This window comes from Pelophylax lessonae, assembly GCF_965119305.1.
Source record: "Pelophylax lessonae genome assembly, chromosome: 2".
NCBI lineage: Eukaryota > Metazoa > Chordata > Amphibia > Anura > Ranidae > Pelophylax > Pelophylax lessonae.
This window is the reverse complement of record NC_138769.1, coordinates 333,172,784-333,199,886: the sequence shown is the minus strand read 5'-3', so window position 1 is coordinate 333,199,886 and position 27,103 is coordinate 333,172,784. Positions and strand designations below refer to the sequence as shown.

Sequence of the window (27,103 nt, the reverse complement as noted above, 5' to 3'; positions counted from 1 at the left end):
AGAAAAAAAAAAAAGCACAAAGTTAACTTCTTTTTACAAGAAATTAAAAAAAATACCATACCTGCAAAATGATCGAAGGAATAACATTAGGAATAATGTGCTAATAAATAGTATAATAATAGTAATAAATAGTATTTTATACAGCATATCTTTTATTTAAATAGATACTAATCCCAAAACCAAAAATTGTATATATTGCAGTTTACCAAATATTGATGTAGTGGCTGTATTCATTTTCATTTTGTAGGATTTTTTCCCCTGTGTTTTCACCTGGTGAACTGGCCGTTAGCACACTTCCTGTATAGTGCTCCACTCTGGATGAATGAGCACAGGGGGCACAGCAGACAGCAGCACTGTAACTCCGAGGGAGGGCAGTGTTAAATGTACTAACAAATTTAACTAGGCTAACAAATTTAATCTGAACACCAGCTCACACTTTATAATCAGTTACAGCATTTTTTTCCCTTTAAGAAGAAAGCTTTTAAATAAATAAAAGCCAAGCACCCCTGTCATTGATAAATGGTTTGTCTCATCCCTGTAAACTGATACACCTGGAGAGCTTGTTCTTTATATTTTTTTAGAGTGGTTGCTTATTATATCCATTGGTCACCTCCAACCCTCTTTTCTTCCATACATTTGTTACATCCACTCATTATTTAGCATGTGATTCCTAGCGAATCTGAATTTTTACATCAGTTAAGACCACTATTCATTGAGAAAAACAGCGCCAATTTATTTTACATTTCTTCTATCTTATTGTGGTGACACGATAAAACTGGCAGCTCCTTTTTTTCTCCTTTTTGCATTTTATTTATTTACTTTTATATCTGCTTCTCAATCACTTCAGTGGTAGCGCATTGGCTCTCTATCTTTTATAAAGGTCTTTTTAAGTGGCTGGACACACCTTACTCTAAGGCAAATAATAAATAATTTGATGTATTTTCACTGCAGCAGATATTAACCCGCATCAGTTGGACATGAATATTTGTTTGCCATTTGACTAAACAGGCTGTAAAATAGGTATGGCAGACTGGATTGGCAGCCATGATTTTCAATAACAGCATATTCAAAATCAACTGGAGGTAAATATTTTTTTTTTATTTACTGTAGTGCAGCCATAATACCACTTGGTAAAAGTAGCACTATGAAGAACTACCTGAATCTACCAAAGTTTTGTGAAAGCCACTGAACTGGTGGCAAGCATTTTTGATTTTGGTCTAGGTCATTTTAAAGAGGAAGTAAATCCTCCTCAGGAAGTTGTACCTATAGGTAAGCCTATGATAAGGCTTACCTATAGGTACTGTAAATATCTCCTAAACATGTACAGTTTAGGAGATATTTACCTTTAATGCAGCCAGTGACGTCACTGGCGCATGCGCTCTGAAGGAACGGCTGATCGTGCCGTTCCTTCAGAGCCCCGTGCCGTGACCGTCGGCTCCCGCGCGCGTGCGCAGGAGTGACGTCACCGCGGCTCCGGCCAATCAGATGGCCGGATGCCGCGATCCCGGAAGACGGGCGACTGAACATGTCGCTCGTCATACAGGTAAGAGATCGGCACGGCGGGGGCTCGTTCTAAGGTAAGTATTTCATAATGAGCTAGTATGCGATGCATACTAGCTCATTATGTCTTTCTCTTGCAGGTTGTAAAAGAAAAAAAAAAATTTTTAACGAGTTTACAACCTCTTTAAAGAAGCCATACTGCCAAAAAGGTGTTAGATTTCCCTTGTGTGTTTAAATTCTCTCTATTTTTTTTACTTTATAATATGTACTATCCACAATTATTCTGGACTTCAACATCCCTGTTATACTAACACTCCTACTACATCTAAATTTCTCAGTCTACACTACTATGACCTTAAAGAGGAAGTAAACCCTCCTCTGACACTTTTACCTATAGGTAAGCCTATGATAAGGCTTACCTATAGGTAGTGTAAATATCTCCTAAACATGTACCGTTTAGGAGATATTTACCTTACATGCAGCCAGTGACGTCACTGGCGCATGCGCTCTGAAGGAACGGCTGATCGTGCCGTTCCTTCAGAGCCCCGTGCCGTGACCGTCGGCTCCCGCGCGCGTGCGCAGGAGTGACGTCACCGCGGCTCCGGCCAATCAGATGGCCGGATGCCGCGATCCCGGAAGACGGGCGACTGAACATGTCGCTCGTCATACAGGTAAGAGATCGGCACGGCGGGGGCTCGTTCTAAGGTAAGTATTTCATAATGAGCTAGTATGCGATGCATACTAGCTCATTATGTCTTTCTCTTGCAGGTTGTAAAAGAAAAAAAAAAATTTTTAACGAGTTTACAACCTCTTTAAAGAAGCCATACTGCCAAAAAGGTGTTAGATTTCCCTTGTGTGTTTAAATTCTCTCTATTTTTTTTACTTTATAATATGTACTATCCACAATTATTCTGGACTTCAACATCCCTGTTATACTAACACTCCTACTACATCTAAATTTCTCAGTCTACACTACTATGACCTTAAAGAGGAAGTAAACCCTCCTCTGACACTTTTACCTATAGGTAAGCCTATGATAAGGCTTACCTATAGGTAGTGTAAATATCTCCTAAACATGTACCGTTTAGGAGATATTTACCTTACATGCAGCCAGTGACGTCACTGGCGCATGCGCTCTGAAGGAACGGCCACTGGTGCCGTTTCTTCAGAGACCCGTGCCGTGACTGTCGGCTCCCGCGTGCGTGCGCGGGAGTGACGTCACCGTGACTCCGGCCAATCAGATGGCTGGATGCCGCGATCCCGGAAGACGGGCGACTGGACATGTCGCCCATCATAGAGGTGAGCGGACGGCTCCTTCTAAGGTAAGTATTTCATAATGAGCTAGTATGCGATGCATACTAGCTCATTATGTGTTTCTCTTTCAGCTTGTAAAAAAATAAATTAACTGAGTTTACAACCTCTTTAAGCAACAGATACATACTTTTACTTAGCCTGATGGTAACTCCCCTGACCTGGTTTTCCCCCTACGTATGCATTCTGTGCAATCTCTCATAAATCCTCTCCCTCCCTCTGATCACTACCTTATTCGTTTAACTCTCTACCTTTCTTCCACCATCTCTCCCTCCAACCTCCCCACAGCTACTCAAAGAAACCTTTGCCACCCTGACCCTTCTCTTCTCTGCTACTGACCACCTCTATGACAAAAACTAACCCCTGTCCTGCCCCAACCCAGCCACTTCAGTCTACAACACTTCACTGTCATCCTGGATGCACCCCCCCCCCCTACTACACACAGAATCAGGTCCCAACCCCTACAAACTTGGCAATCAAATAACACCAGAAGTCTCAAAAAACGTAGCCATGCTCTTGAGAGACTGTGGCATAAGACTAAGTTTCAGAAAGATTTTAAGCAATAGAAATCTGCCCTCCAAAAATACAATTCCGGGACATACTAAAACATTTAATGTGAAAATGGCTTAATGTAGCTTAATGTGTAATAAAGTGCCTAAACCATAATCAATTGCCCTGAAACTTTGCACAGACTAAGTTTTTAACTTTCCTAATATATCCTAGAAGTTTCATGTAGTTTGGTCTTCCAGGAGGCAAACAAGGGACATTAAGCTTGTTTTTTGGGGAGCTTAATGTGGCTTAACGTACAAAAAAGAGCTTAGATGTTAACCAATTTCCCCCAAACTTCACACAATAGAAGACTCTATTGATGCTAAGATATTCTGAAAATTTCAGATCATTTGGTAAATCGCACCAAAAGTTATTCACATTAAGCTCTTTTTGTACAATACTAAAACGTTTAATGTCCTTAGCTTAATGTGAAAAGAGCTTAATGTACCAAAATGTGCCTAAACCTCAACCAATTGTCTTGAAACTTTGCACAGCCCAAGTTCTGCACTTCCCTAAGCTATCCTGGAGGTTTCATCGATTTTGGTCTCCCACGTGGAAAACTGGGGACATTAAGCTCTTTTTTTGGGGCGCTTAATGTGGCTTAACGTACAAAAAAGAGCTTAGATGTGAACCAATTTCCCTCAAACTTGGCAGAATAGAAGAGTCTGTCTATTCCAACATATTCTGAAAATTTCAGACCATTTAGTAAATCACACCAAAAGCTATTCACATTAAGCTCTTTTTAGCAATCATAAAAACACGTGGCTTAATGTGAAAAGAGCTTAACGTACCAAAATGTGCCTAAACCTCAACCAATTGTCTTGAAACTTTGCACAGCCCAAGTTCTGCACTTCCCTAAGCTATCCTGGAGGTTTCATCGATTTATGTATCCCACATGGAAAACTGGGGACATTAAGCTCTTTTTTTGGGAGCTTAATGTGGCTTAACGTACAAAAAAGAGCTTAGATGTGAACCAATTTCCCCCAAACTTGGCACAATAGAAGAGCCTATCAATTCCAACATATTCTGAAAATTTCAGATCATTTGGTAAATCACACCAAAAGTTATTCACATTAACCACTTGCCGACCGCCGCACGACTATCTACGTCGGCGGTCAGCCCCTCACAGGCAAACTGACGTAGGTCTACGTCGCTTGCTTGTGAGGGTCTAGGGAGCGAGCGCGCGCCCCCGGAGGCGCGCTCCCGCTCCCGCGTGGTCACGGACCCCCCCGCGCGTGTGACCGGCGGACTCGATGTCCGCCGGCCACTCTGCGATCGGCGGGGGAGAGGGAGAAAGTCAGGCAGCTTGTGTAAACAAGCTGCCTGTCATTCTCCTCGGTGTAAAGACACTGATCACACGGATCTACTATGTAGATCCGTTGATCAGTGTCCTTACAGCTCAAGCCACAGCCAATCACAGTAGAAAGCACGCCCCTAGGGACACACACAGCCCCTCCCTCCCAAATAAAGTTAACCCCTTCACTACCAGTGTATTTTTACAGTAACAGTGCATATGTATAGCACTGATTACTGTAGAAATGTCACTGGTAACCCCAAAAGTGTCAAAAATGTCAGTCAAGGGTCCGATCTGTCCGCCCCAATGTCGCAGTACCGCAAAAAAAATCGCAGATCGCCGCCATTACGCGTTAAAAAAAAAACAACAAAAATGACAAAAATCTTTCCCTTTGTTAGTAAACGCGATAACTTTTGCGCAAACCAATCAAAATACGCTTTTTGCAATTTTTTTTACCAAACATAGGTAGCATAAAACAAATTGGCCGAAAATGTTAAAAAAAATTTATTTTTACATTTTTTTGGGGGGGAATTTCATATAAAAAAAATGTGAAAAATATTGCTATTTTTGCAAAATTGACGCTCTTTTTTTGTTTATAGCGCATGATCAAAAAATCGCACAGGTGATCAAATACCACCAAAAGAAAGCTCTGTTTGTGGGAAAAAAAGGACGCCAAATTAGTTTAGGTACAGCGTCGCACGACCGCGCAATTGTCCATTAAAGTCACGCAGTGCCGAATCGCAAAATACCCCCTGGTCGTTTAGCAGCCAAATCCTCCGGGGCTTAAGTGGTTAAGCTCTTTTTAGCAATCATAAAAACGCATGGCTTAATGTGAAAAGAGCTTAACGTACCAAAATGTGCCTAAACCTCAACCAATTGTCTTGAAACTTTGCACAGCCCAAGTTCTGCTCTTTCCAAAGCTATCCTGGAGATTTCATCGATTTTGGTCTCCCACACGGAAAACTGGGGACATTAAGCTCTTTTTTTGGGGAGCTTAATGTGGCTTAACGTACAAAAAAGAGCTTAGATGTGAACCAATTTCCCTCAAACTTGGCACTATAGAAGAGTCTATCAATTCCAACATATTCTGAAAATTTCAGATCATTTGGTAAATTACACCAAAAGTTATTCACATTAAGCTCTTTTTAGCAATCATAAAAACGCATGGCTTAATGTGAAAACAGCTTAAAGTACCAAAATGTGCCTAAACCTCAACCAATTGTCTTGAAACTTTGCACAGCCCAAGTTCTGCTCTTTCCAAAGGTATCCTGGAGGTTTCATCGATTTTGGTCTCCCACACGGAAAACTGGGGACATTAAGCTCTTTTTTTGGGGAGCTCAATGTGGCTTAACGTACAAAAAAGAGCTTAGATGTGAAACAATTTCCCCCAAACTTGGCACAATAAGTAATAAGGCCACAGTAAGCTTCACAAAAAGCAAGCTAAATGCAGTGGCGGCTGGTGAAGTTTTAAGATGGGGGGGAAGCAAGACCCAGCCCTTCTATTTTGACCCCTCCCATTTATAAGAAGCCCCACCCCTTATAGACTCCACCCATTTTGTCCCCTATATTTTGCTTGCGTGAACAAATTCTCCCAATATATCACATATTAAGGGGTCTCTCAGTACTAGTATATCCCATAATAGGGAGCAGGGGCCCTATTATGGGATATACTGTGAGAGACACCCTATTATGGGATACACTGACTGAGAGTGGCACAAACCCCACAGTACAGACCCCCTAGCACAAACCCCACAGTACAGGCCCCCTAGCACTAATCCCACAGTACATGCCCCCTTTCAATGTAGTGACCAGCGTACAGGCCCCCTTTCAATGCAGTGACCAGCATACATACCCCTTTCAATGTAGTGACCAGCGTACAGGCCCCCTTTCAATGTAGTGACCAGCGTACATGCCCCTTTCAATGTAGTGACCAGCGTACATGCCCCCTTTCAATGTAGTGACCAGCGTACAGGCCCCTTTCAATGTAGTGACCAGCGTACATGCCCCTTTCAATGTAGTGACCAGCGTACAGGCCCCCTTTCAATGTAGTGACCAGCGTACATGCCCCCTTTCAATGTAGTGACCAGCATACATGCCCCTTTCATCCATCCATCCATCCATGATGATATATATAATGATATCTGCACACTCTGGTCTGGGCCCGGCCTGGGTAACTTGATATTATTCTTGCACCGTGACCTGCCTGTACCTACCTGTTCTGGCCTGGGTCTATCCATCCATCATGGATGAATGGACCCAGGCCAGGCCAGAACAGGTAGGTACAGGCATGTCACGGTGCAAGATTTATCAAGTTACCCAGGCCGGGTCCAGACCAGAGTGTGCAGATATCATTATCATCATGGATGGATGGATGGACCCAGGCCAGGCCAGGCCAGGTAGGTACAGGCAGGTCACGGTGCAAGAATAATATCCCAAGCCAGGCCCAGACCAGAGTGTGCAGATATCATTATATATATATATCATCATGGGTGGATGGATCATCCATCCATCCATGATTATATATATAATGATATCTGCATACTCTGGTCTGGGCCCGGCCTGGGTAACTTGATAAATCTTGCACCGTGACCTGCCTGTACCTACCTGTTCTGGCCTGAGTCCATCCATCCATCCATCCATCCATCCATGATGATGATATCTGCAGCAGATATCATTATCATCATGGATGGCATGGCAGGCAATGGATGGCAATGTCATGGCATGGATGGCAGGCAATGGATGGCAATGGCATGGATGGCAGGCAATGGATGGCAATGGAATGGATGGCAGGCAATGGATGGCAATGGCATGGATGGCAGGCAATGGATGGCAATGGCATGGCATGGATGGCAGGCAATGGATGGCAATGGCATGGCATGGATGGCAGGCAATGGATGGCAATGGCATGGATGGCAGGCAATGGATGGCAATGGCAAGGATGGCAGGCAATGGATGGCAATGGCATGGCATGGCATGGATGGCAGGCAATGGCAAGGCATGCATTTTTTTGTGGAGTAGACAGAGGCCTGAGGAGGAGGAGGAGGACTGAGGACTTACCGGGCTGCTGCTGCACAGGGCTGGACTCGTCTCTCTCTTCCGACCCGAGGCCTGGATCCGAATGCGGTCTGCCGTCTGTCCACGAAGAAGGCCCACCGCCGCCCGATCCGACTACTGGTCTCCGTCTCCTCCTAGTCCTGGACTGGTCCTCCTGGTCAAGCGGCGACTCGGCGTCGGCGAGAGCTCTGAGCGGACGGGAGTCTTCTATCTTCTCTCAGCCGCGGGAAGGAATGGAACCCGAAAGACGGAAGCGGTGATCGTGACGCCGGGGCGGTGCACCGCCCCACGTGTCACGTGACCAGATGATGTCCTTCTGTGATTGGTCCAGGCTGGAGTCTGGACCAATCACAGCCAGGTGGGGGTGGCCAAGCGCTCTTTTCTGCACCCAGGTTACGCCCCCAGAAGGCAGCCAATCGGCGCCTCTTCTGGGTCATAAACCCCACCCCCCCTTTAGCCACCACATAGGCCGGTCAGGCCGGCGAACCGATTTTTTTTTTCCTAACTTTTATGTTTTTTTTTGTCTTTTTTTTTTCTTTTTTTTTAGAAGGGGGCGGCGCCCTGGCGCCCCCTATGCACGGGCCGCCACTGGCTAAATGTAAGCTCTTTTTACATTAAGCTGTTGACATTAAATATTTTAGGAATGTAAAATGAAGCTTAATGTGAATAACTTTTGGTGTGATTAACCAAATGATCTGAAATTTTCAGAATATGTTGGAATCGATAGACTCTTCTATAGTGCCAAGTTTGGGGGAAATTGGTTCACATCTAAGCTCTTTTTTGTACATTAAGCCACATTAAGCTCCCCAAAAAAAGAGCTTAATGTCCCCAGTTTTCCGTGTGGGAGACCAAAATTGATGAAACCTCCAGGATAGCTTAGGGAAGTACAAAACTTGGGCTGTGCAAAGTTTCAAGACAATTGGTTGAGGTTTAGGCACATTTTGGTACGTTAAGCTCTTTTCACATTAAGCCATGCGTTTTTATGATTGCAAAATAGAGCTTAATGTGAATAACTTTTGGTGTGATTTACCAAATGATCTGAAATTTTCAGAATATGTTGGAATTGATAGGCTCTTCTATTGTGCCAAGATTGGGGGAAATTGGTTCACATCTAAGCTCTTTTTTGTACGTTAAGCCACATTAAGCTCCCCAAAAAAAGAGCTTAATGTCCCCAGTTTTCAACGTGGGAGACCAAAATCGATGAAACCTACAGGATAGCTTAGGGAAGTGCAGAACTTGGGCTGTGCAAAGTTTCAAGACAATTGGTTGAAGTTTAGGCACATTTTGGTACGTTAAGCTCTTTTCACATTAAGCCACATGTTTTTATGATTGCTAAAAACAGCTTAATGTGAATAACTTTTGGTGTGATTTACCAAATGATCTGAAATTTTCAGAATATGTTGGAATAGATAGACTCTTCTATTGTGCCAAGTTTGGGGGGAAATTGGTTCACATCTAAGCTCTTTTTTGTACGTTAAGCCACATTAAGCTCCCCAAAAAAAGAGCTTAATGTCCCCAGTTTTCCATGTGGGATACCTAAATCGATGAAACCTCCAGGATAGCTTAGGGAAGTGCAAAACTTAGGCTGTGCAAAGTTTCAAGACAATTGGTTGAGGTTTAGGCACATTTTGGTACGTTAAGCTCTTTTCACATTAAGCCATGTCCAACATATTCTGAAAATTTCAGATCATTTGGTAAATCACACCAAAAGTTATTCACATTATGATTGCAAAATAGAGCTTAATGTGAATAACTTTTGGTGTGATTTACCAAATGATCTGAAATTTTCAGAATATGTTGGAATAGATAGACTCTTCTATTGTGCCAAGTTTGGGGGAAATGGGTTCACATCTAAGCTCTTTTTTGTACGTTAAGCCACATTAAGCTCCCCAAAAAAAGAGCCTAATGTCCCCAGTTTTCCATGTGGGAGACCAAAATCGATGAAACCTCCAGGATAGCTTAGGGAAGTGCAAAACTTAGGCTGTGCAAAGTTTCAAGACAATTGGTTGAGGTTTAGGCACATTTTGGTACGTTAAGCTCTTTTCACATTAAGCCATTTGTTTTTATGATTGCAAAATAGAGCTTAATGTGAATAACTTTTGGTGTGATTTACCAAATGATCTGAAAATTTCAGAATATGTTGGAATTGATAAACTCTTCTATTGTGCCAAGTTTGGGGGAAATTGGTTCACATCTAAGCTCTTTTTTGTACGTTAAGCCACATTAAGCTCCCAAAAAAAGAGCTTGATGTCCCCAGTTTTCCGTGTGGGAGACCAAAATCGATGAAACCTCCAGGATAGCTTTGGGAAGTGCAGAACTTGGGCTGTGCAAAGTTTCAAGACAATTGGTTGAGGTGTAGGCACATTTTGGTACATTAAGCTCTTTTCACATTAAGCTAAGGACATTAAACGTTTTAGTATTGTACAAAAAGAGCTTAATGTGAATAACTTTTGGTGTAACTTATCAAATGATCTGAAATTTTCAGAATATGTTGGAAACAATAGACTCTTCTATTGTGCCAAGTTTGGGGGAAATTGGTTCACATCTAAGCTCTTTTTTGTACGTTAAGCCACATTAAGCTCCCCAAAAAAAGAGCTTAATGTCCCCAGTTTTCCGTGTGGGAGACCAAAATTGATGAACCCTTCAGGATAACTTAGGGAAGTACAAAACTTGGGCTGTGCAAAGTTTCAAGACAATTGGTTGAGGTTTAGGCACATTTTGGTACGTTAAGCTCTTTTCACATTAAGCCATGCGTTTTTATGATTGCAAAATAGAGCTTAATGTGAATAACTTTTGGTGTGATTTACCAAATGATCTGAAATTTTCAGAATATGTTGGAATTGATAGGCTCTTCTATTGTGCCAAGATTGGGGGAAATTGGTTCACATCTAAGCTCTTTTTTGTACGTTAAGCCACATTAAGCTCCCCAAAAAAAGAGCTTAATGTCCCCAGTTTTCAACGTGGGAGACCAAAATCGATGAAACCTACAGGATAGCTTAGGGAAGTGCAGAACTTGGGCTGTGCAAAGTTTCAAGACAATTGGTTGAAGTTTAGGCACATTTTGGTACGTTAAGCTCTTTTCACATTAAGCCACATGTTTTTATGATTGCTAAAAACAGCTTAATGTGAATAACTTTTGGTGTGATTTACCAAATGATCTGAAATTTTCAGAATATGTTGGAATAGATAGACTCTTCTATTGTGCCAAGTTTGGGGGGAAATTGGTTCACATCTAAGCTCTTTTTTGTACGTTAAGCCACATTAAGCTCCCCAAAAAAAGAGCTTAATGTCCCCAGTTTTCCATGTGGGATACCTAAATCGATGAAACCTCCAGGATAGCTTAGGGAAGTGCAAAACTTAGGCTGTGCAAAGTTTCAAGACAATTGGTTGAGGTTTAGGCACATTTTGGTACGTTAAGCTCTTTTCACATTAAGCCATGTCCAACATATTCTGAAAATTTCAGATCATTTGGTAAATCACACCAAAAGTTATTCACATTATGATTGCAAAATAGAGCTTAATGTGAATAACTTTTGGTGTGATTTACCAAATGATCTGAAATTTTCAGAATATGTTGGAATAGATAGACTCTTCTATTGTGCCAAGTTTGGGGGAAATGGGTTCACATCTAAGCTCTTTTTTGTACGTTAAGCCACATTAAGCTCCCCAAAAAAAGAGCCTAATGTCCCCAGTTTTCCATGTGGGAGACCAAAATCGATGAAACCTCCAGGATAGCTTAGGGAAGTGCAAAACTTAGGCTGTGCAAAGTTTCAAGACAATTGGTTGAGGTTTAGGCACATTTTGGTACGTTAAGCTCTTTTCACATTAAGCCATTTGTTTTTATGATTGCAAAATAGAGCTTAATGTGAATAACTTTTGGTGTGATTTACCAAATGATCTGAAAATTTCAGAATATGTTGGAATTGATAAACTCTTCTATTGTGCCAAGTTTGGGGGAAATTGGTTCACATCTAAGCTCTTTTTTGTACGTTAAGCCACATTAAGCTCCCAAAAAAAGAGCTTGATGTCCCCAGTTTTCCGTGTGGGAGACCAAAATCGATGAAACCTCCAGGATAGCTTTGGGAAGTGCAGAACTTGGGCTGTGCAAAGTTTCAAGACAATTGGTTGAGGTGTAGGCACATTTTGGTACATTAAGCTCTTTTCACATTAAGCTAAGGACATTAAACGTTTTAGTATTGTACAAAAAGAGCTTAATGTGAATAACTTTTGGTGTAACTTATCAAATGATCTGAAATTTTCAGAATATGTTGGAAACAATAGACTCTTCTATTGTGCCAAGTTTGGGGGAAATTGGTTCACATCTAAGCTCTTTTTTGTACGTTAAGCCACATTAAGCTCCCCAAAAAAAGAGCTTAATGTCCCCAGTTTTCCGTGTGGGAGACCAAAATTGATGAACCCTTCAGGATAACTTAGGGAAGTGCAAAACTTGGGCTGTGCAAAGTTTCAAGACAATTGGTTGAGGTTTAGGCACATTTTGGTACGTTAAGCTCTTTTCACATTAAGCCATTTGTTTTTATGATTGCAAAATAGAGCTTAATGTGAATAACTTTTGGTGTGATTTACCAAATGATCTGAAATTTTCAGAATATGTTGGAATTGATAAACTCTTCTATTGTGCCAAGTTTGGGGGAAATTGGTTCACATCTAAGCTCTTTTTTGTACGTTAAGCCACATTAAGCTCCCCAAAAAAAGAGCTTAATGTCCCCAGTTTTCCATGTGGGATACCTAAATCGATGAAACCTCCAGGATAGCTTAGGGAAGTGCAAAACTTGGGCTGTGCAAAGTTTCAAGACAATTGGTTGAGGTTTAGGCACATTTTGGTACGTTAAGCTCTTTTCACATTAAGCCATGCGTTTTTATGATTGCAAAATAGAGCTTAATGTGAATAACTTTTGGTGTGATTTACCAAATGATCTGAAAATTTCAGAATATGTTGGAATTGATAAACTCTTCTATTGTGCCAAGTTTGGGGGAAATTGGTTCACATCTAAGCTCTTTTTTGTACGTTAAGCCACATTAAGCTCCCCAAAAAAAGAGCTTAATGTCCCCAGTTTTCCGTGTGGTAGACCTAAATAGATGAAACCTCCAGGATAGCTTTGGGAAGTGCAGAACTTGGGCTGTGCAAAGTTTCAAGACAATTGGTTCAAGTTTAGGCACATTTTGGTACATTAAGCTCTTTTCACATTAAGCTAAGGACATTAAACGTTTTAGTATTGTACAAAAAGAGCTTATTGTGAATAACTTTTGGTGTAATTTATCAAATGATCTGACATTTTCAGAATATGTTGGAATAGATAGACTCTTCTATTGTGCCAAGTTTGGGGGAAATTGGTTCACATCTAAGCTCTTTTTTGTACGTTAAGCCACATTAAGCTCCCCAAAAAAAGAGCTTAATGTCCTCAGTTTTCCATGTGGGAGACCTAAATCGATGAAACCTCCAGGATAGCTTATGAAAGTGCAGAACTTGGGCTGTGCAAAGTTTCAAGACAATTGGTTGAGGTTTAGGCACATTTTGGTACATTAAGCTCTTTTCACATTAAGCTAAGGACATTAAATGTTTTAGTATTGTACAAAAAGAGCTTAATGTGAATAACTTTTGGTGTGATTTACCAAATTTACCAAATGATCTGAAATTTTCAGAATATGTTGGAATAGATAGACTCTTCTATTGTGCCAAGTTTTGGTTAACATCTAAGCTCTTTTTTGCACGTTAAGCCACATTAAGCTCCCCAAAAAACAAGCTTAATGTCCCTTGTTTGCCTCCTGGAAGACCAAACTACATGAAACTTCTAGGATATATTAGGGAAGTTAAAAACTTAGTCTGTGCAAAGTTTCAGGGCAATTGATTATGGTTTAGGCACTTTATTACACATTAAGCTACATTAAGCCATTTTCACATTAAATGTTTTAGTATGTCCCTACAATTCCTACCTTCACACTGCTAAGCGGACATATTTTTATCACTCTCATTAAGGCCTTCTCATCCAACACCCGTCAACTCTTCTCTACCTTCAACTCTCTACTTCGCCCTCTACTGCCTCCACCCACTAACTCACGCATTGCCCAGGAGCTCGCCAATCACTTCAAAAATAAAATTGATACAATTCGTGAGGGGATCTCCACTGTGCAGAACCTCCCCCACTTAACATTCTATGTCCACAGGTACAATCATTACTTATCTCATTCAACCCCACTACTATGGAAGAGGTTGCTAAACTTTTTTCTAACGTTTACCTTACTAACTGTTCAGTGTCTGATACGCCTCTCTGTCAATCCCTCCACTGGCTCCCGCTCACCCAGCGAATTAAATGCAAAATACTAACAGCAGCTTACAAAGCCATCCACAACTTGGCCCCCAGCTACATTATAAGTCTCAAAATACCAACCAAATGGTTCTCTTCATTCCTCCCAAGGCCTCTTGCTCTCTAGCTCCTTTGTCACCTTCTCCATGCCCGCCTCCAGGACTTCTCATGAGCCTCCTCCATCCTATGGAACTCCCTACCCCAATCTGTCTATCTCCTACTCTCTACACTTTTAGGTGATCCCTGAAAACCCTTCTCTTCAGAGAAGCCTATCCTTATCCTGCCCCACCTAAAAAAATAACTTTTATTTTCTCCATCAGCTCATCCACCCATAGTTATTAGCTTTTGTATCACTTGACCCTCCCTTGTAACGAGCAGGGCCCTCTGATTCCTGCTGTATTGAATTGTATTCTAACTGTAATGTCTGCCCTCCTGCTGTAAAGCGCTGCACAAACTGTTGGTGCTATCTAAAGCCTGATTATTAATAATAACAATAATAATAATATATGCTGGCTATGATTTAAGTACTGCCAACCAGGAAAAATACAAATAAAAAAATATATGAAGTAATCCAAAAAAATAATAAAAACTTGCCGAATTGACTGTTTATATATCAGAATAGTCTGGATTTTAAAGGGCCAGTACTGAAAAACTACAAGGTTGTTTCATCAGCATGCCAGCCCACAAAACTTCCAAAAATTGCATGTAAACATAAAATCTTATATAAACAGTCAATTTGGTAAGTTTTTATTATTTATATAGATTACATTACATCATTTTTTTAAATTTTTGCTGGTTGGCAATATGGTTCCCGCTTGCATTTCTGGGCTGTGCTGGTTGGCAAAATGGTGGTGGTTGCTAAGCAATCTAGTGTATACAATGGAATATAAGGAAATAAGATGCCTTTTGACTCCATCTCCTAGAGGGAGTCACATGATTAGTGACGAGACACGTCAGAGTCAGAGTAAGAGTCAATGTAATCATCAGGCAAAACTGGATGTGAGGTTGAGATGCATGGTTAGAAGGTGATGCCGATTTTCTATGTGCATGGTTTAAAGTGCATTGATCCATGTGAGTGTATTATTTGGATTTTAATAAAATGTAAATCTTTTAAAGTGCAATGATGGCCTATTTTTGAATTCATTTGAGCTTTGAATATCTGAGGTTCCAGATATCTAGATCAAAACCAAATTACCCAAAGCACAAGTCCACAGTGAAAACATTGCAGCAAACTGAGTCCCATCACCCACTGAAGCACAAGCTCAAAGCGGATAGAACTCAATGGCATAAGGCTAAGGGCTCATTTGCACCAGCGCATTGCAGTAACACGCAGCAAATCTTGTGGGTTATCGCAACGCATGACAGTGCATCATGCATATATCAAATTAAATGGCATGGCAATGCACCATGGGAAGGCACCTGTGATTACCAGCGCCACAACTATTCACAATGATATGCCTTGTAGTGCGCAGTAAAAAAAAAAAAAAAAAAAAAAAAAGCGACATGCCCTAGATTTTCTTATTTTAAGATCTGTTACAGTCCATTTACTTTGAATGGGCTGCTTACCTGGGCTCACCAAAATGTGCCTCAATTCACAGCACAAAACCACAAAACCATATGTGCACATTGCGATCAGGTGTGAATTGATCCTTAGAATGTCACAACCAGCAACAAGTTGAAGGACCAGAAAAAGAAACACATAAACATACTGTAGCTTTGAACATTTCTGGCTATCAAGACTGGAAATGCATTAGCTAAATATGCATACTTGAGTCAGAGAAGAAGTTAAAGAAGTACTCAACAGACACTCCAAGCAACAGCTCATTTTATGAGGAAAGAATAAGGGGTTCCCGAGTATGTCCACATATATGTTTACATATACATACACACTTAAATTACCTTCAGGAGGCTCTGGAACAACAAAGGCATTCAGTTGGACTTCGTTTTTTGGTAAGGTGATTTCAGCACTGCCCCCAGCAGACACGACGAGTTTGATTGTGACTGGAAAGAGAGACACAGATGTTCAACTGAGATCTTTACACTGACAATCCAAGTTCTTCAACAATGCAAAATGTGCAATTTTTATAGCTAAGTTCAAAAGGAATTTGGTCATCTCCTCTCTGCTAAAAGGGAGTACCAGAGTTTAGACTGCTCCTCTCCTTTGGCAGAGATAATATGATCAAAAAATTTAGACCTTCACACAGGTAACCAGCACTAAAGAGATCTGGGGGTCGCATTTTCTCCAGGAGACTCAAGTAATTCACCCCTTCTATTAAGCTGGTCATGGCCTTTTTTCCTTCAGCCAGGAAACTGTGCAAAAAAAAAAAGCGAACAGATTCCTCCATCCACACAATGTAGGTGGATGGATGAATCCCCTCCGCTGGGACATAGTATTCTTACAGCGCTGTCAGAATAAACTGATGAGTGGCTACAGCTGCTCATCAACAAAAGTATTCCAACTTGTTCATTCGGCAGAAGTTGATCTAATGATTTACTTCTGTTGAACATGGATAGCCACACACTTAAAGTGATTGTATAGTCTCATTTTTTTTTCTATTAAAATAACAAACATGTTATACTTACCTCCTCTGTGCAGTTGGTTTTGCACAGGGCAGCCCGGATCCTCCTCTTTTCGGGTCCCTGGTTGGAGCTCCTGGCTCCTCCCTCCTGTTGAGTGCCCCCTGAGCAAGCAGCTTGCTCTAGGGGCACCAGAGCCAAGCTGCAGCTCCGTGTATCCATTCAAATACGGAGCTACCGTTTGGCCCCCTGCTTCCTCTCTCCTGATTGGCTACCTGAGTTTGATTGACAGCAGAGGGAGCCAATGGCACCACTGCTGTGTCTCAGCCAATCAGCTGTAGCACTCGTGGACATGGCTGGATAGGGGGGGCTCAGGTAAGTATTAGGGGGGCTGAGTGGGGCTGCTGCACACAGAAGGCTTTATTATCCTAATGCATAAAAAAACCTTCTGACTTTACAAGCCCTTTAACAAAATTCAGTTGGGTCCTTGCTGAACTAGCCAAATTTCAATCTATCTGTGGCCACATTTACTCCTCTTTATTTATCCATCCCAGTAAAACTGTTTACATAGATATAGTTAACATTTGAGAATAAGCCTAATTTAAACTAGGTGCAACCCCATATCACCTAGGCTAACAAAATCTTCTGACATGGAATGTTGAAAACAAACAGTTCATTATAAAGTAAAGAAAACATTAAAGATAAAGATTAACATGGAATATCAATCAGCAGTTATTTGAGTTGGCATAACACAAAACAAACATTTCCACTCAACAATGGCGGCAATGTACTACAAGCTGATTGTAAGCTCATAAAGCTAATATCATTTTTTGCAGTTTAAGAATGCTTTCTGGTACATTAATATTATAAAACACCTTTAATTTCAAAGGCTTATAGTAGAAATCTGGACACAGTGAAATTATATCCAGGGTGCCAAGTGCAATTTTATAATTTGAATTATGTTTTAATTTAAATTTAAAAAATATATTCTAAGTATCTTTTTTCTGGAACCCAATGCAGCTTTGCTGCCATATCTCCCAATTAATTCTAGGGGAAGGTATTGGTGGTTTCCTCATACATGAAAGAGGCAATGCTGGGCTCTCAGGGGGGCGGTTTGGTGACCGGTGTTGTAATGCGTATAAGCCTAACAATAGAGTCTTGTCACCAAAAACTAAAGGTGGGTACACACAGATTGATATTCAGCCTGCTCAGCAGGGACTGGCCAAAATTTGACCTGTGAATTCAATTAGTAGATCGACTTCTGTCGAACGGGACTATTTCAAAACTTTCATTCAATCAGTGGCTGCAGAGCTGATCAGTGTATTCTGTGACAGCAGGGAAATCCCCACTGTCAGAATACAATAGCCCAACTGGGGGGGGGGGGTTGACAGGGGAATGCATAAGTGTTAACTGGCCATAGATGATTCCGACATTCCAAGATTTGAACCATGTATGGGTAGGCTGAATGTACTCAAGTTGATCAATCCAGCCTGTGGGATTTTAACATGTAATTATTGCAAACAGCAGTTATAGAATCCGTCCCTGCCAGGGGGAGACAATGGCGCGTTAGAAGGGATTACCACATTGTCTATGTTGATGTGGGAATCGAGTGAACTTCTTTCCTGCCCTGGTTTTAAGAAATAAATTTGCTCTTTCTATGGCCGGCCTAATGTTGTGCACAAAAACATGGAGGTGTTCAACAATCAGACTAACCAAATGTTATGCTTCTGAAAGTAGCTACCTCTCGCATTAACCACTTCCCGCCCGCCCTATTACAAAATGACGGCGGGAATGTGGTTGTGTTATCCTGACCGGACGTCATATGACGGCGGCAGGATAACACAGCTCTGGGCGCCCCCCGGGGGCGCGCAGAGCCGCGATCGGTGATGCGAGGTGTCAGTCTGACACCCTGCATCTCCGATCTCGGTAAAGAGCCTCTGACGGAGGCTCTTTACCATGTGATCAGCCGTGTCCAATCACGGCTGGTCACATATTAAATAGGAACAGCCGTTGATTGGCTTTCCTTAGTTCGTGCCTGAAAGGCACGAGCAAAGGAGCGCCGATCGGCGGCTCCCCTGACAGGGGGGGGGTCGGCACTGGTAATCAGATCATTGATTACCAGTGCAGACCCTCGGGGGGGGGGGGTGCCACTAGAACCACCAGGGATGCCCACTATGACCCCAGGGATGCCCACTATGACCCCAGGGATGCCCACTATGGACACCAGGGATGGCAATCAGGGCTCAGGGAGCCCCCCATTGCCCTCCCTATCAGTGATGCCCACCAGTGTCCTCCCTATCAGTGCTGCCCACAAGTGCCCATCATTGCCATCCTTTAGTGTCGCCCACCAGTGCCCATTATTGCCCACCAGTGCCGCCTATCAGTGCCCATTAGTGCCCATCAGTGCCGCCCGTCAGTGCCACCCATCAGTGCCCACCAGTGCCGCCTATCAGTGCCCATTAGTGCCCGTCAGTGCCACCTATCAGTGCCCATCAGTGCCACTTATCAGTGTCCATCAATGCCGCCTATCAGTGCCCAGCAGTGCCGCCTATCAGTGCCCACCAATGCTGAATATCTGTGCTACCTATCAGTGCCGCCTATCAGTGCCACCCCATCAGTGCCACCCCATCAGTGCCACCCCATCAGTGCCTCCTCATCAGTGCAGTCTCATCAGTGCTCATCAGTGCAGGAAAAAACTTATTTATTTACAAAATTGTATAACATAAACAAAAAAACTTTTTTTTTTTCAAACTTTTCGGTCTTTTTTTATTTGTTTAGCAAAAAGTAAAAATCGCACAGGTGATCAAATACCACCAAAAGAAAGCTCTATTTGTGGGGGGAAAATGACATAAATTTGGTGTAGGTACAGTGTTGCATGACCGCGCAATTGTCATTCAAATTGCAACAGCGCTAAAAGGGGAAAATTGGCCTGGGCAGGAAGGGAGGGAAGTGCCCTGTATTAAAGTGGTTAAGCAATTACAACCTATATATCCTGCTTCGCTAGATATATGTGTGAGCGGACCTGGTTCTGGATCGTCTGCTGCTTTAATGCTTGAGGGTGCCCAGGGGACCATCTTACTTGCTATGGGGGTTCCGGACGAGTTCTCTTTCTATTTTTTGTTGTTGAATATGCCGTAAGGTCTTGTATACCACAGTAGACTTTAGCCGATTGTCAAGTTATTAACAACCGGCTGAGATCTGTATTGTATTGTTTTGTACTATTTGCTACATCTTGTTGACTGTGTGTGCTATTAAGTGTAATTGTGTGCTTTTTCTCAAACTTTTTTTCTTGATTAAAAAAAAAAAAAAAAGATATATACTGTATGTGCGAAACTTAAAAAAATGATTTTTCCTACAGCTTACCTGTAAAATCCTTTTTTTGGAGTAGATCACAGGACACAGAGCAGCCAAATTCATTACTATCTGGGATATTTCCCTCCTATAGGTGAATGGATACTGGCAACAAACAAGACAGGAAATCCCCCTCTATATAACCCCTCCCATACAGGAAGTACCTCAGTTTTGTAGCAAGCAATAAACATCCCAGACAAGAGGGGAGGGACCTTTGTGTCCCGTGATGTATTCCAAGAAAAGGATTTTACAGGTAAGCTGTAGGAAAAATCTGTTTATCGTACATCACAGGACCTAGAGCAGCCATATTCATTACTATCTGGGACGTCCCAAAGAAATGCACTTGAGGGGAGGGGGACACCATATGAAAAAACCGCCATCAGACCAAAAAGATCTACATAGCTGTCTGCAGCACACTGCGGCCAAATGCAGAATCCTCATGGGTCCTAACATCCACTTGATAGAATCTAGTGAACGTATGTACTGAAGACCAAGTAGCGGCCTTGCAAATCTGAGTCATAAAAGCTTGATGGCGAACTGCCCAAGAGGCACCTAATTTTCTGGTAGAGTGTGCTTTTACCGGAAAAGGTGGAATCTTCCCTTTTAAACCAACCATACGCCTGGATAATAACCTGGCGAATCCACTGAGAAATTGTAAACTTAGATGCAGCCTTCCCATTCCTGGGCCCTTCTGGCAGCACGAACAAAAGGTCGGTCTTCCAAATCTGAGCTTACCTCTTCAAACAGAGCTAAAATGCACGTACTACATTGAGAGAATGTAACAATTTTTCCTCTGCTGTTTGAGGTTTTGGAAAGAAGGAAGGCAGTATAATGTCCTGATTCAAATGAAAAGCGGACACCACCTTGGCCATAAACCCTGGGTGTGGACCTAGAATCACCCTATCTTGATCTTTACAAGAAAGAGCCGCTAGCTCTTTCCAGAGGAATATGCCGAATGGGCTCAAAAGGTTGTTTCTGTAGAATCGCAGAACACTAGTGAGACCTCACTTGGAGTATTGTGCGCAGTACTGGAGGCCATATCTCCAGAAGGATATAGATACTCTAGAGAGAGTTCAGAGAAGAGCTACTAAACTAGTACATGGATTGCAGGAAAAAACTTACCAGGAAAGGTTAAAGGACCTTAACATGTATAGCTTGGAAGAAAGAAGAGACAGAGGGGATATGATAGAAACTTTTAAATACATAAAGGGAATCAACTCGGTAAAGGAGGAGAGCATATTTAAAAGAAGAAAAACTACCACAAGAGGACACAGTTTTAAATTAGAGGGGCAAAGGTTTAAAAGTAATATGAGGAAGTATTACTTTACTGAGAGAGTAGTGGATGCATGGAATAACCTTCCTGCAGAAGTGGTAGCTGCAAATACAGTGAAGGAGTTTAAGCATGCATGGGATAGGCATAAGGCTATCCTTCATATAAGATAGGGCCAGGGACTATTCATAGGATTCAGATATATTGGGCAGACTAGATGGGCCAAATGGTTCTTATCTGCCGACACATTCTAGGTTTCTATCGCCAAGACCAAATTTAAATCAAAAGGACACAACGGTGGCCTAACCGGGGGAAGCATATGTAGCACCCCTAGTATAAAGGCTCGGACCAAGTAATGCAAAGCAATCGGCCTTTGAAAAAAGACGGTCAAAGCTGAAATTTGACCTTTAATAGTGTCTAAGGCTAACTTCATATCTACCTCTACTTGCAAGAAGGCTAGAATTCTCCCGATTATATATTTACGGGGATGCCACTTCCTGGCCTCACACCAAGAAATGTATGATTTCCAGACTCTAATAAATGTCCCTAGAGACTGGTTTCCTAGCGTTCATCAGGGTAGAGACTGCAGAGCCAGATATACCCTGCTCCCTCAAAACCCAGGCTTCAATAGCCAAGCCGTCAAATTTAGAGATTGTAAAGCAGGGTGGAACCCTGAGAGAGCAGGTTCGAATGCAGTGGGAGAACCCAAGGCCTTCCCACCGCCAACTTTAGTATTTGTGTGTACCAAATCCTCCTGGGCCACGCTGGAGCCACCAGGATTACTGGTTTCCCCTCTTCCTGAATCCTGCGCAGAGGACATGGCAGCAGCTGAACTGGAGGAAAGGCATAGATCAGGGAGAACTGCTCCCAAGGAGTCACCAAGGCATCCACTCCGACTGTGAGTGGATCCCTGGTCCTGCACACAGATTTGTTCAAGTTGTTGTTGAACCTGGATGCCAACAGACCCCCCAGTGTTGACAAATCAATGCAAAGATCTGGGGATGTAAGGATCATTCCCCCCCGAAACATCTGCTTGCAACTCAGAAAGTCTGCCTGGCAGTTCTCTATTCCCGGAATAAAAACCGCCGACAGGCACGGAAAAAAATTTCTCCACCTAGGCTAGGATGTGAGCCACCTCCTTCTGGGCTGACTGACTCTTGGTGCCCTTCTGATGATTGATATAGGCCACACTCGTGGCATTCTTGGATTGTACCCTGACAGGGTAACCCCCGAAGTCTGGGCGTCCAGTACCTTAATGCTCAACAAACCACTAGGATTTCCAGGATATTGATGGGGAAGTTCCTTTCTACCCAGCATCATTTCCTTCGGACAGTGGCTTCTTCAGAACTGCTCCCCAGCCGGAGAGACTGGCATCTGTAGTCCCCACCTTCCAGACTACTGGAAGAAAGGACTTCCCGCTCTCCAAATTCCTGGCTATCAGCCATCAACTTAGACTCTGATGTACCCTTGGTACTAGAGACATGGGACAAACTAGGGCCTGGATCTTTTTGCTCCAGGCTGACAGAATGTTGCTCTGTAAAGGTCTGGTATGGAATTGAGCGTAAGGAACTGCTTCAAATGAGGACACCATCTTCCCTAGTAACCTCATACAAAGAGGTACAGAAGGACACTTCTTCCCTCTTACTATCCAAACTAGATCCTTCAAGTCTACAACCTTTCTTTTGGTGCAAAATACTTTTGCCTGTACTGTGTCCACAAGGAAACCCAGATACTCCAAACTCTTAGAGCAGAAGCTGACTGGTCTATAAGTAATAGATCGTCCAGATGTCCTACCACTGCTATCCCTTGAAACCTTAGAATAGCCAATACTGGAGCTAGGATTTGTGTGAACACTTGTGGAGCCATGGCTATCCCGAAGGGCAAAGCCATGAACTGAAAATGACGGTCTTCCAACGCAAAGCGCAAAAACCTTTGATCGGCCTGAAAGATAGGCACATGAAGGTATGCATCCTTGATGTCTATGGATGCTAGAATTTCTCTTCCCTGCAGACAGGCCATGACTGAGCGAAATGACTCCATTCGGAATGTGCTAATATTTAAAAACTGGTTCAGAGCTTTGAGATCCAGAATAGGTTTCACGTCTCCGTTTGGCTTGGGGACTACGAATAAGTTTGAGTAAAAACTGAATTTCTCACCATCCGGAACCTCTGTTATCACTGCTTGAGACCTTAGATGGTCCAGCGCCAGAAAGAAGTATCTTCTTTTTAGAGGATCTGCAGGTATGTTTGACTTTACAAACCGAGGATGAGGAAACCAAAATTCTCGTTTGTACCCCTGTGAGATTGTGGAAATAACCCAGTTGTCCTGAATTATTTCCACCCAGGCCTTCGAGAATCGTAGCAGCCTTCCCCCCACCCGACTGAGTGGGGGGTCCCTTCACAAGGTAGATTTAGAGCTAGGCTTTTTCTGCCCTTGACCTGAAGGCTTGGTTCTAGATCCAGACGGTTGAGGCTTTCAAAACTACCTGGAATTAGAAGTACTGGGCATCTGAGTGTTAGATACCTTAAAATAAGGACGTTTACTTCTCTTTTTAACTGGTAGCAGTGCACTCTTCCCTCCAAAATCTTTTTGGTATATATATTTATCCAGATCGTCACCAAATAGGCACTCCCCATGAAAGGGAAAACCAGCCAGCATTTGTTTTATACGGTAATTTCGCAGACCTGATTTTTAGCCACAGGATTCTGTGCATATGAACTGACAAAAGAGCAAACTGTGACAGTTGCTGTATGGAGTCCTTAAGAGCATCCACTGTAAAACACAAAGCTCGAGGTAGATCTGCCAAAACTTCAACAGACTCTCCTTGAGAAGGAACAGTCCTGGATACCAGTTTAATACGGTCTTTCAAAGACTGACAAACTCCTATAGCTGCCACTGCGGGTTGTATTGCAGACCCTGCAATAGCAAAGGAAGCTTTTAGCAAAGATTCCAATTTCTTATCAGCTGGATCTTTAAAAAACTGGGCATTATCTACAGGACAAGTTAAATTTCTGTTTACAGAAGAAATAGCAGTATCCACTGTAGGTACACTCCATTTTCTTGTGAACTTTTCCACCATAAGATACAACAAAGAAAACCTTTTGGGAGGAATAAAAATCCTATCAGGATGATCTCAATCAGCATAAACTATCTGATCTAAGAGTGGATGTAAGGGAAAAGCCTGAGGATTTTGAGGAGGGCATAATAAGCCTAATTAGGAGAAAGAGACTTCAGAAATCTCTAAGGGAGGTAATTTAAATCCAGCCCGGACCATTTCAGTGAGAGACAATTATTAATCTCTGGGATTGCGATGCCGAGAATGGCTCCTCAGACCCTGACTCCCCAGAAGTTGAATCCTGTTTGGCCTTCTTCTAAGCCATTTACAGCTACTTCTTCCATATCCTCTGCCCAATCCTGAACTAAAACGGGGGGGGGGGGGGGACTCAGGTGAGGGGGATCTGTCATGTTTCCTCCCTCCTTGTGACGCTGAAGCAATCATGCCAGCAATTTTACCCTCAAGGCCGGCTAAAGCCGATTCCAAATCATCCTTAGAAACAGGCTGAGACAGAAGCACTAAATGTGGCTACTATGCCTGACAACAGTAATGGCTCAGATTGGCCAGTCGCCTTTAGCCTCTCAGGGGAGGTAAACACAGCAGAAGCATGGCTAGGATCTTCCAATCCTGACGACAGCACCCTTGTGCCCCTTCCTGCTGTGCCCCCCCCCCCACTCCTCTTATGGTAGGACACTGCTTTATGCAAGAAAAAACTTGGGGTGCTAACTTTAGTGTACTCAAGACTTGTGCCTAAGCTAACAGCTTTACACACACTGCACAGTTATCCCCAAAGTAGCAGAACCTGTCGGTGCCTGTAAACATGCACCCATAGTCACTGACACCCCAGCTGCTGCTGCTCTGTGTCCCATCCAACTTCTGACAGAAGCTTGTGCCACAGGGAACACTTCCTAAAATGCCACGCTGTTTGCGCTGCTTACTGCGCCAGGCTCCACGTGCACATTCAATATGCACATAAAAGAAGCATAACTTGCGCGTACATGCGCGATCACTTACCAAATAAATGCTGACTTTAGCCATGCTTTTGCCTAGAGCCACAGAGGGGAACAAATGCACAGACACTTGGCATACAGGAACAGGCACTAAAGGTTCGGTTACCTGATGCATCCCAACAGTTTTAAGAGCAGCTGAAAGACATCCAAGTTATGCTTATCACCAGTGAATACACACAATGCCCCTAAAGGAGACATGAAACATGGCACCCGGCATCTGCTTAATTTAGAAGGTAACAGTGCAACATCATTTTTAAAGCGAACTTACCATTCTCGCCGCATGATTTTGCCTATAACAGGGGTCGGCAACCCGCGGCTCCGGAGCCGCATGTGGCTCTTTTACACCTTTGCCGCGGCTCCGGGGCAGATACTAGCGAAGGGAGGAGGCGCATTCTGCGCCCCGACACTCCTCACTGTGGCGGGCGCTGTACTGGCTGTGACTCGCATGGGGGCGGTGCGTGCGTTAGTCACGCACCGTCCCGACGTCACCTTCCCGCCCACTGTCAGATCGGAGGGCAGCGGCGCGCATGCAGGAGGAAGATGACGTCCATCCAGACTCCCGTGCCAGGCACCAGTGTGAGGTGAGTGAACTGATGCCTGGGGGGGGGGGGGGGGGAAGCCCGAGCGCGGCCCGGCCCACACACTGCATTGAAGGGGGTTATGTATGGTGGTCCCTGCAAGTGATGCCCCGGCCCACACACTGCATTGAAGGGGGCATGTATGGTGGTCTCTGCATGTGATGCCTCGGGGGGGAGCCCGGCCCACACACTGCATTAATGGGGGCATGTATGGTGGTCTCTAAATGTGATGCCTCAGGGGGGGCCCCGGCCCACACACTGCATTGAAGGGGGCATGTATGGTGGTCTCTGCATGTGATGCCTCAGGGAGGGGGACCTGGCCCACACACTGCATTGAAGGGGGTATGTATGGTGTTCTCTGCATATTCAGGGGGCATGGAAGTGAAGTGATGCCTCAGGGGGGGGAGCCCGGCCCACACACTGCATTGAAGGGGGCATGTATGGTGGTCACTACATTGAAAGGGGCATGTATGGTGGTCACTACTACATTGAAAGGGGCATGTATGGTGGTCACTACTACATTGAAAGGGGCATGTATGGTGGTCACTACTACATTGAAAGGGGCATGTATGGTGGTCACTACTACATTGAAAGGGGCATGTATGGTGGTCACTACTACATTGAAAGGGGCATGTATGGTGGTCACTACTACATTGAAAGGGGCATGTATGGTGGTCACTACATTGAAAGGGGCATGTACGCTGGTCACTACATTGAAAGGGGCATGTACGCTGGTCACTACATTGAAAGGGGCATGTATGGTGGTCACTACATTGAAAGGGGCATGTATGGTGGTCACTACATTGTAAGGGGCATGTACGCTGGTCACTACATTAAAAGGGGCATGTATGGTGGTCACTACTACATTGTAAGGGGCATGTACGCTGGTCACTACATTGAAAGGGGCATGTATGGTGGTCACTACATTGAAAGGGGCATGTATGGTGGTCACTACATTGAAAGGGGCATGTATGGTGGTCACTACTACATTGTAAGGGGCATGTACGCTGGTCACTACATTGAAAGGGGCATGTATGGTGGTCACTACTACATTGTAAGGGGCATGTACGCTGGTCACTACATTGAAAGGGGCATGTATGGTGGTCACTACATTGAAAGGGGCATGTATGGTGGTCACTACATTGAAAGGGGCATGTATGGTGGTCACTACTACATTGTAAGGGGCATGTACGCTGGTCACTACATTGAAAGGGGCATGTATGGTGGTCACTACTACATTGTAAGGGGCATGTACGCTGGTCACTACATTGAAAGGGGCATGTATGGTGGT

At 43.4% G+C, this 27,103-nt stretch overlaps 1 protein-coding gene across 1 annotated transcript in view; it reads right to left on the bottom strand.

Moving 5' to 3' along the window:
- The window catches only part of KIAA0319L (KIAA0319 like), a 186,463-nt gene that overhangs the window by 76,267 nt on the left and 83,093 nt on the right, over nucleotides 1-27,103 (bottom strand). The window contains exon 6 of the mRNA XM_082246861.1: nucleotides 15,931-16,032. Coding sequence (XP_082102987.1) covers nucleotides 15,931-16,032 — 102 coding nt within the window. The remainder of the gene's footprint in view (nucleotides 1-15,930; nucleotides 16,033-27,103) is intronic.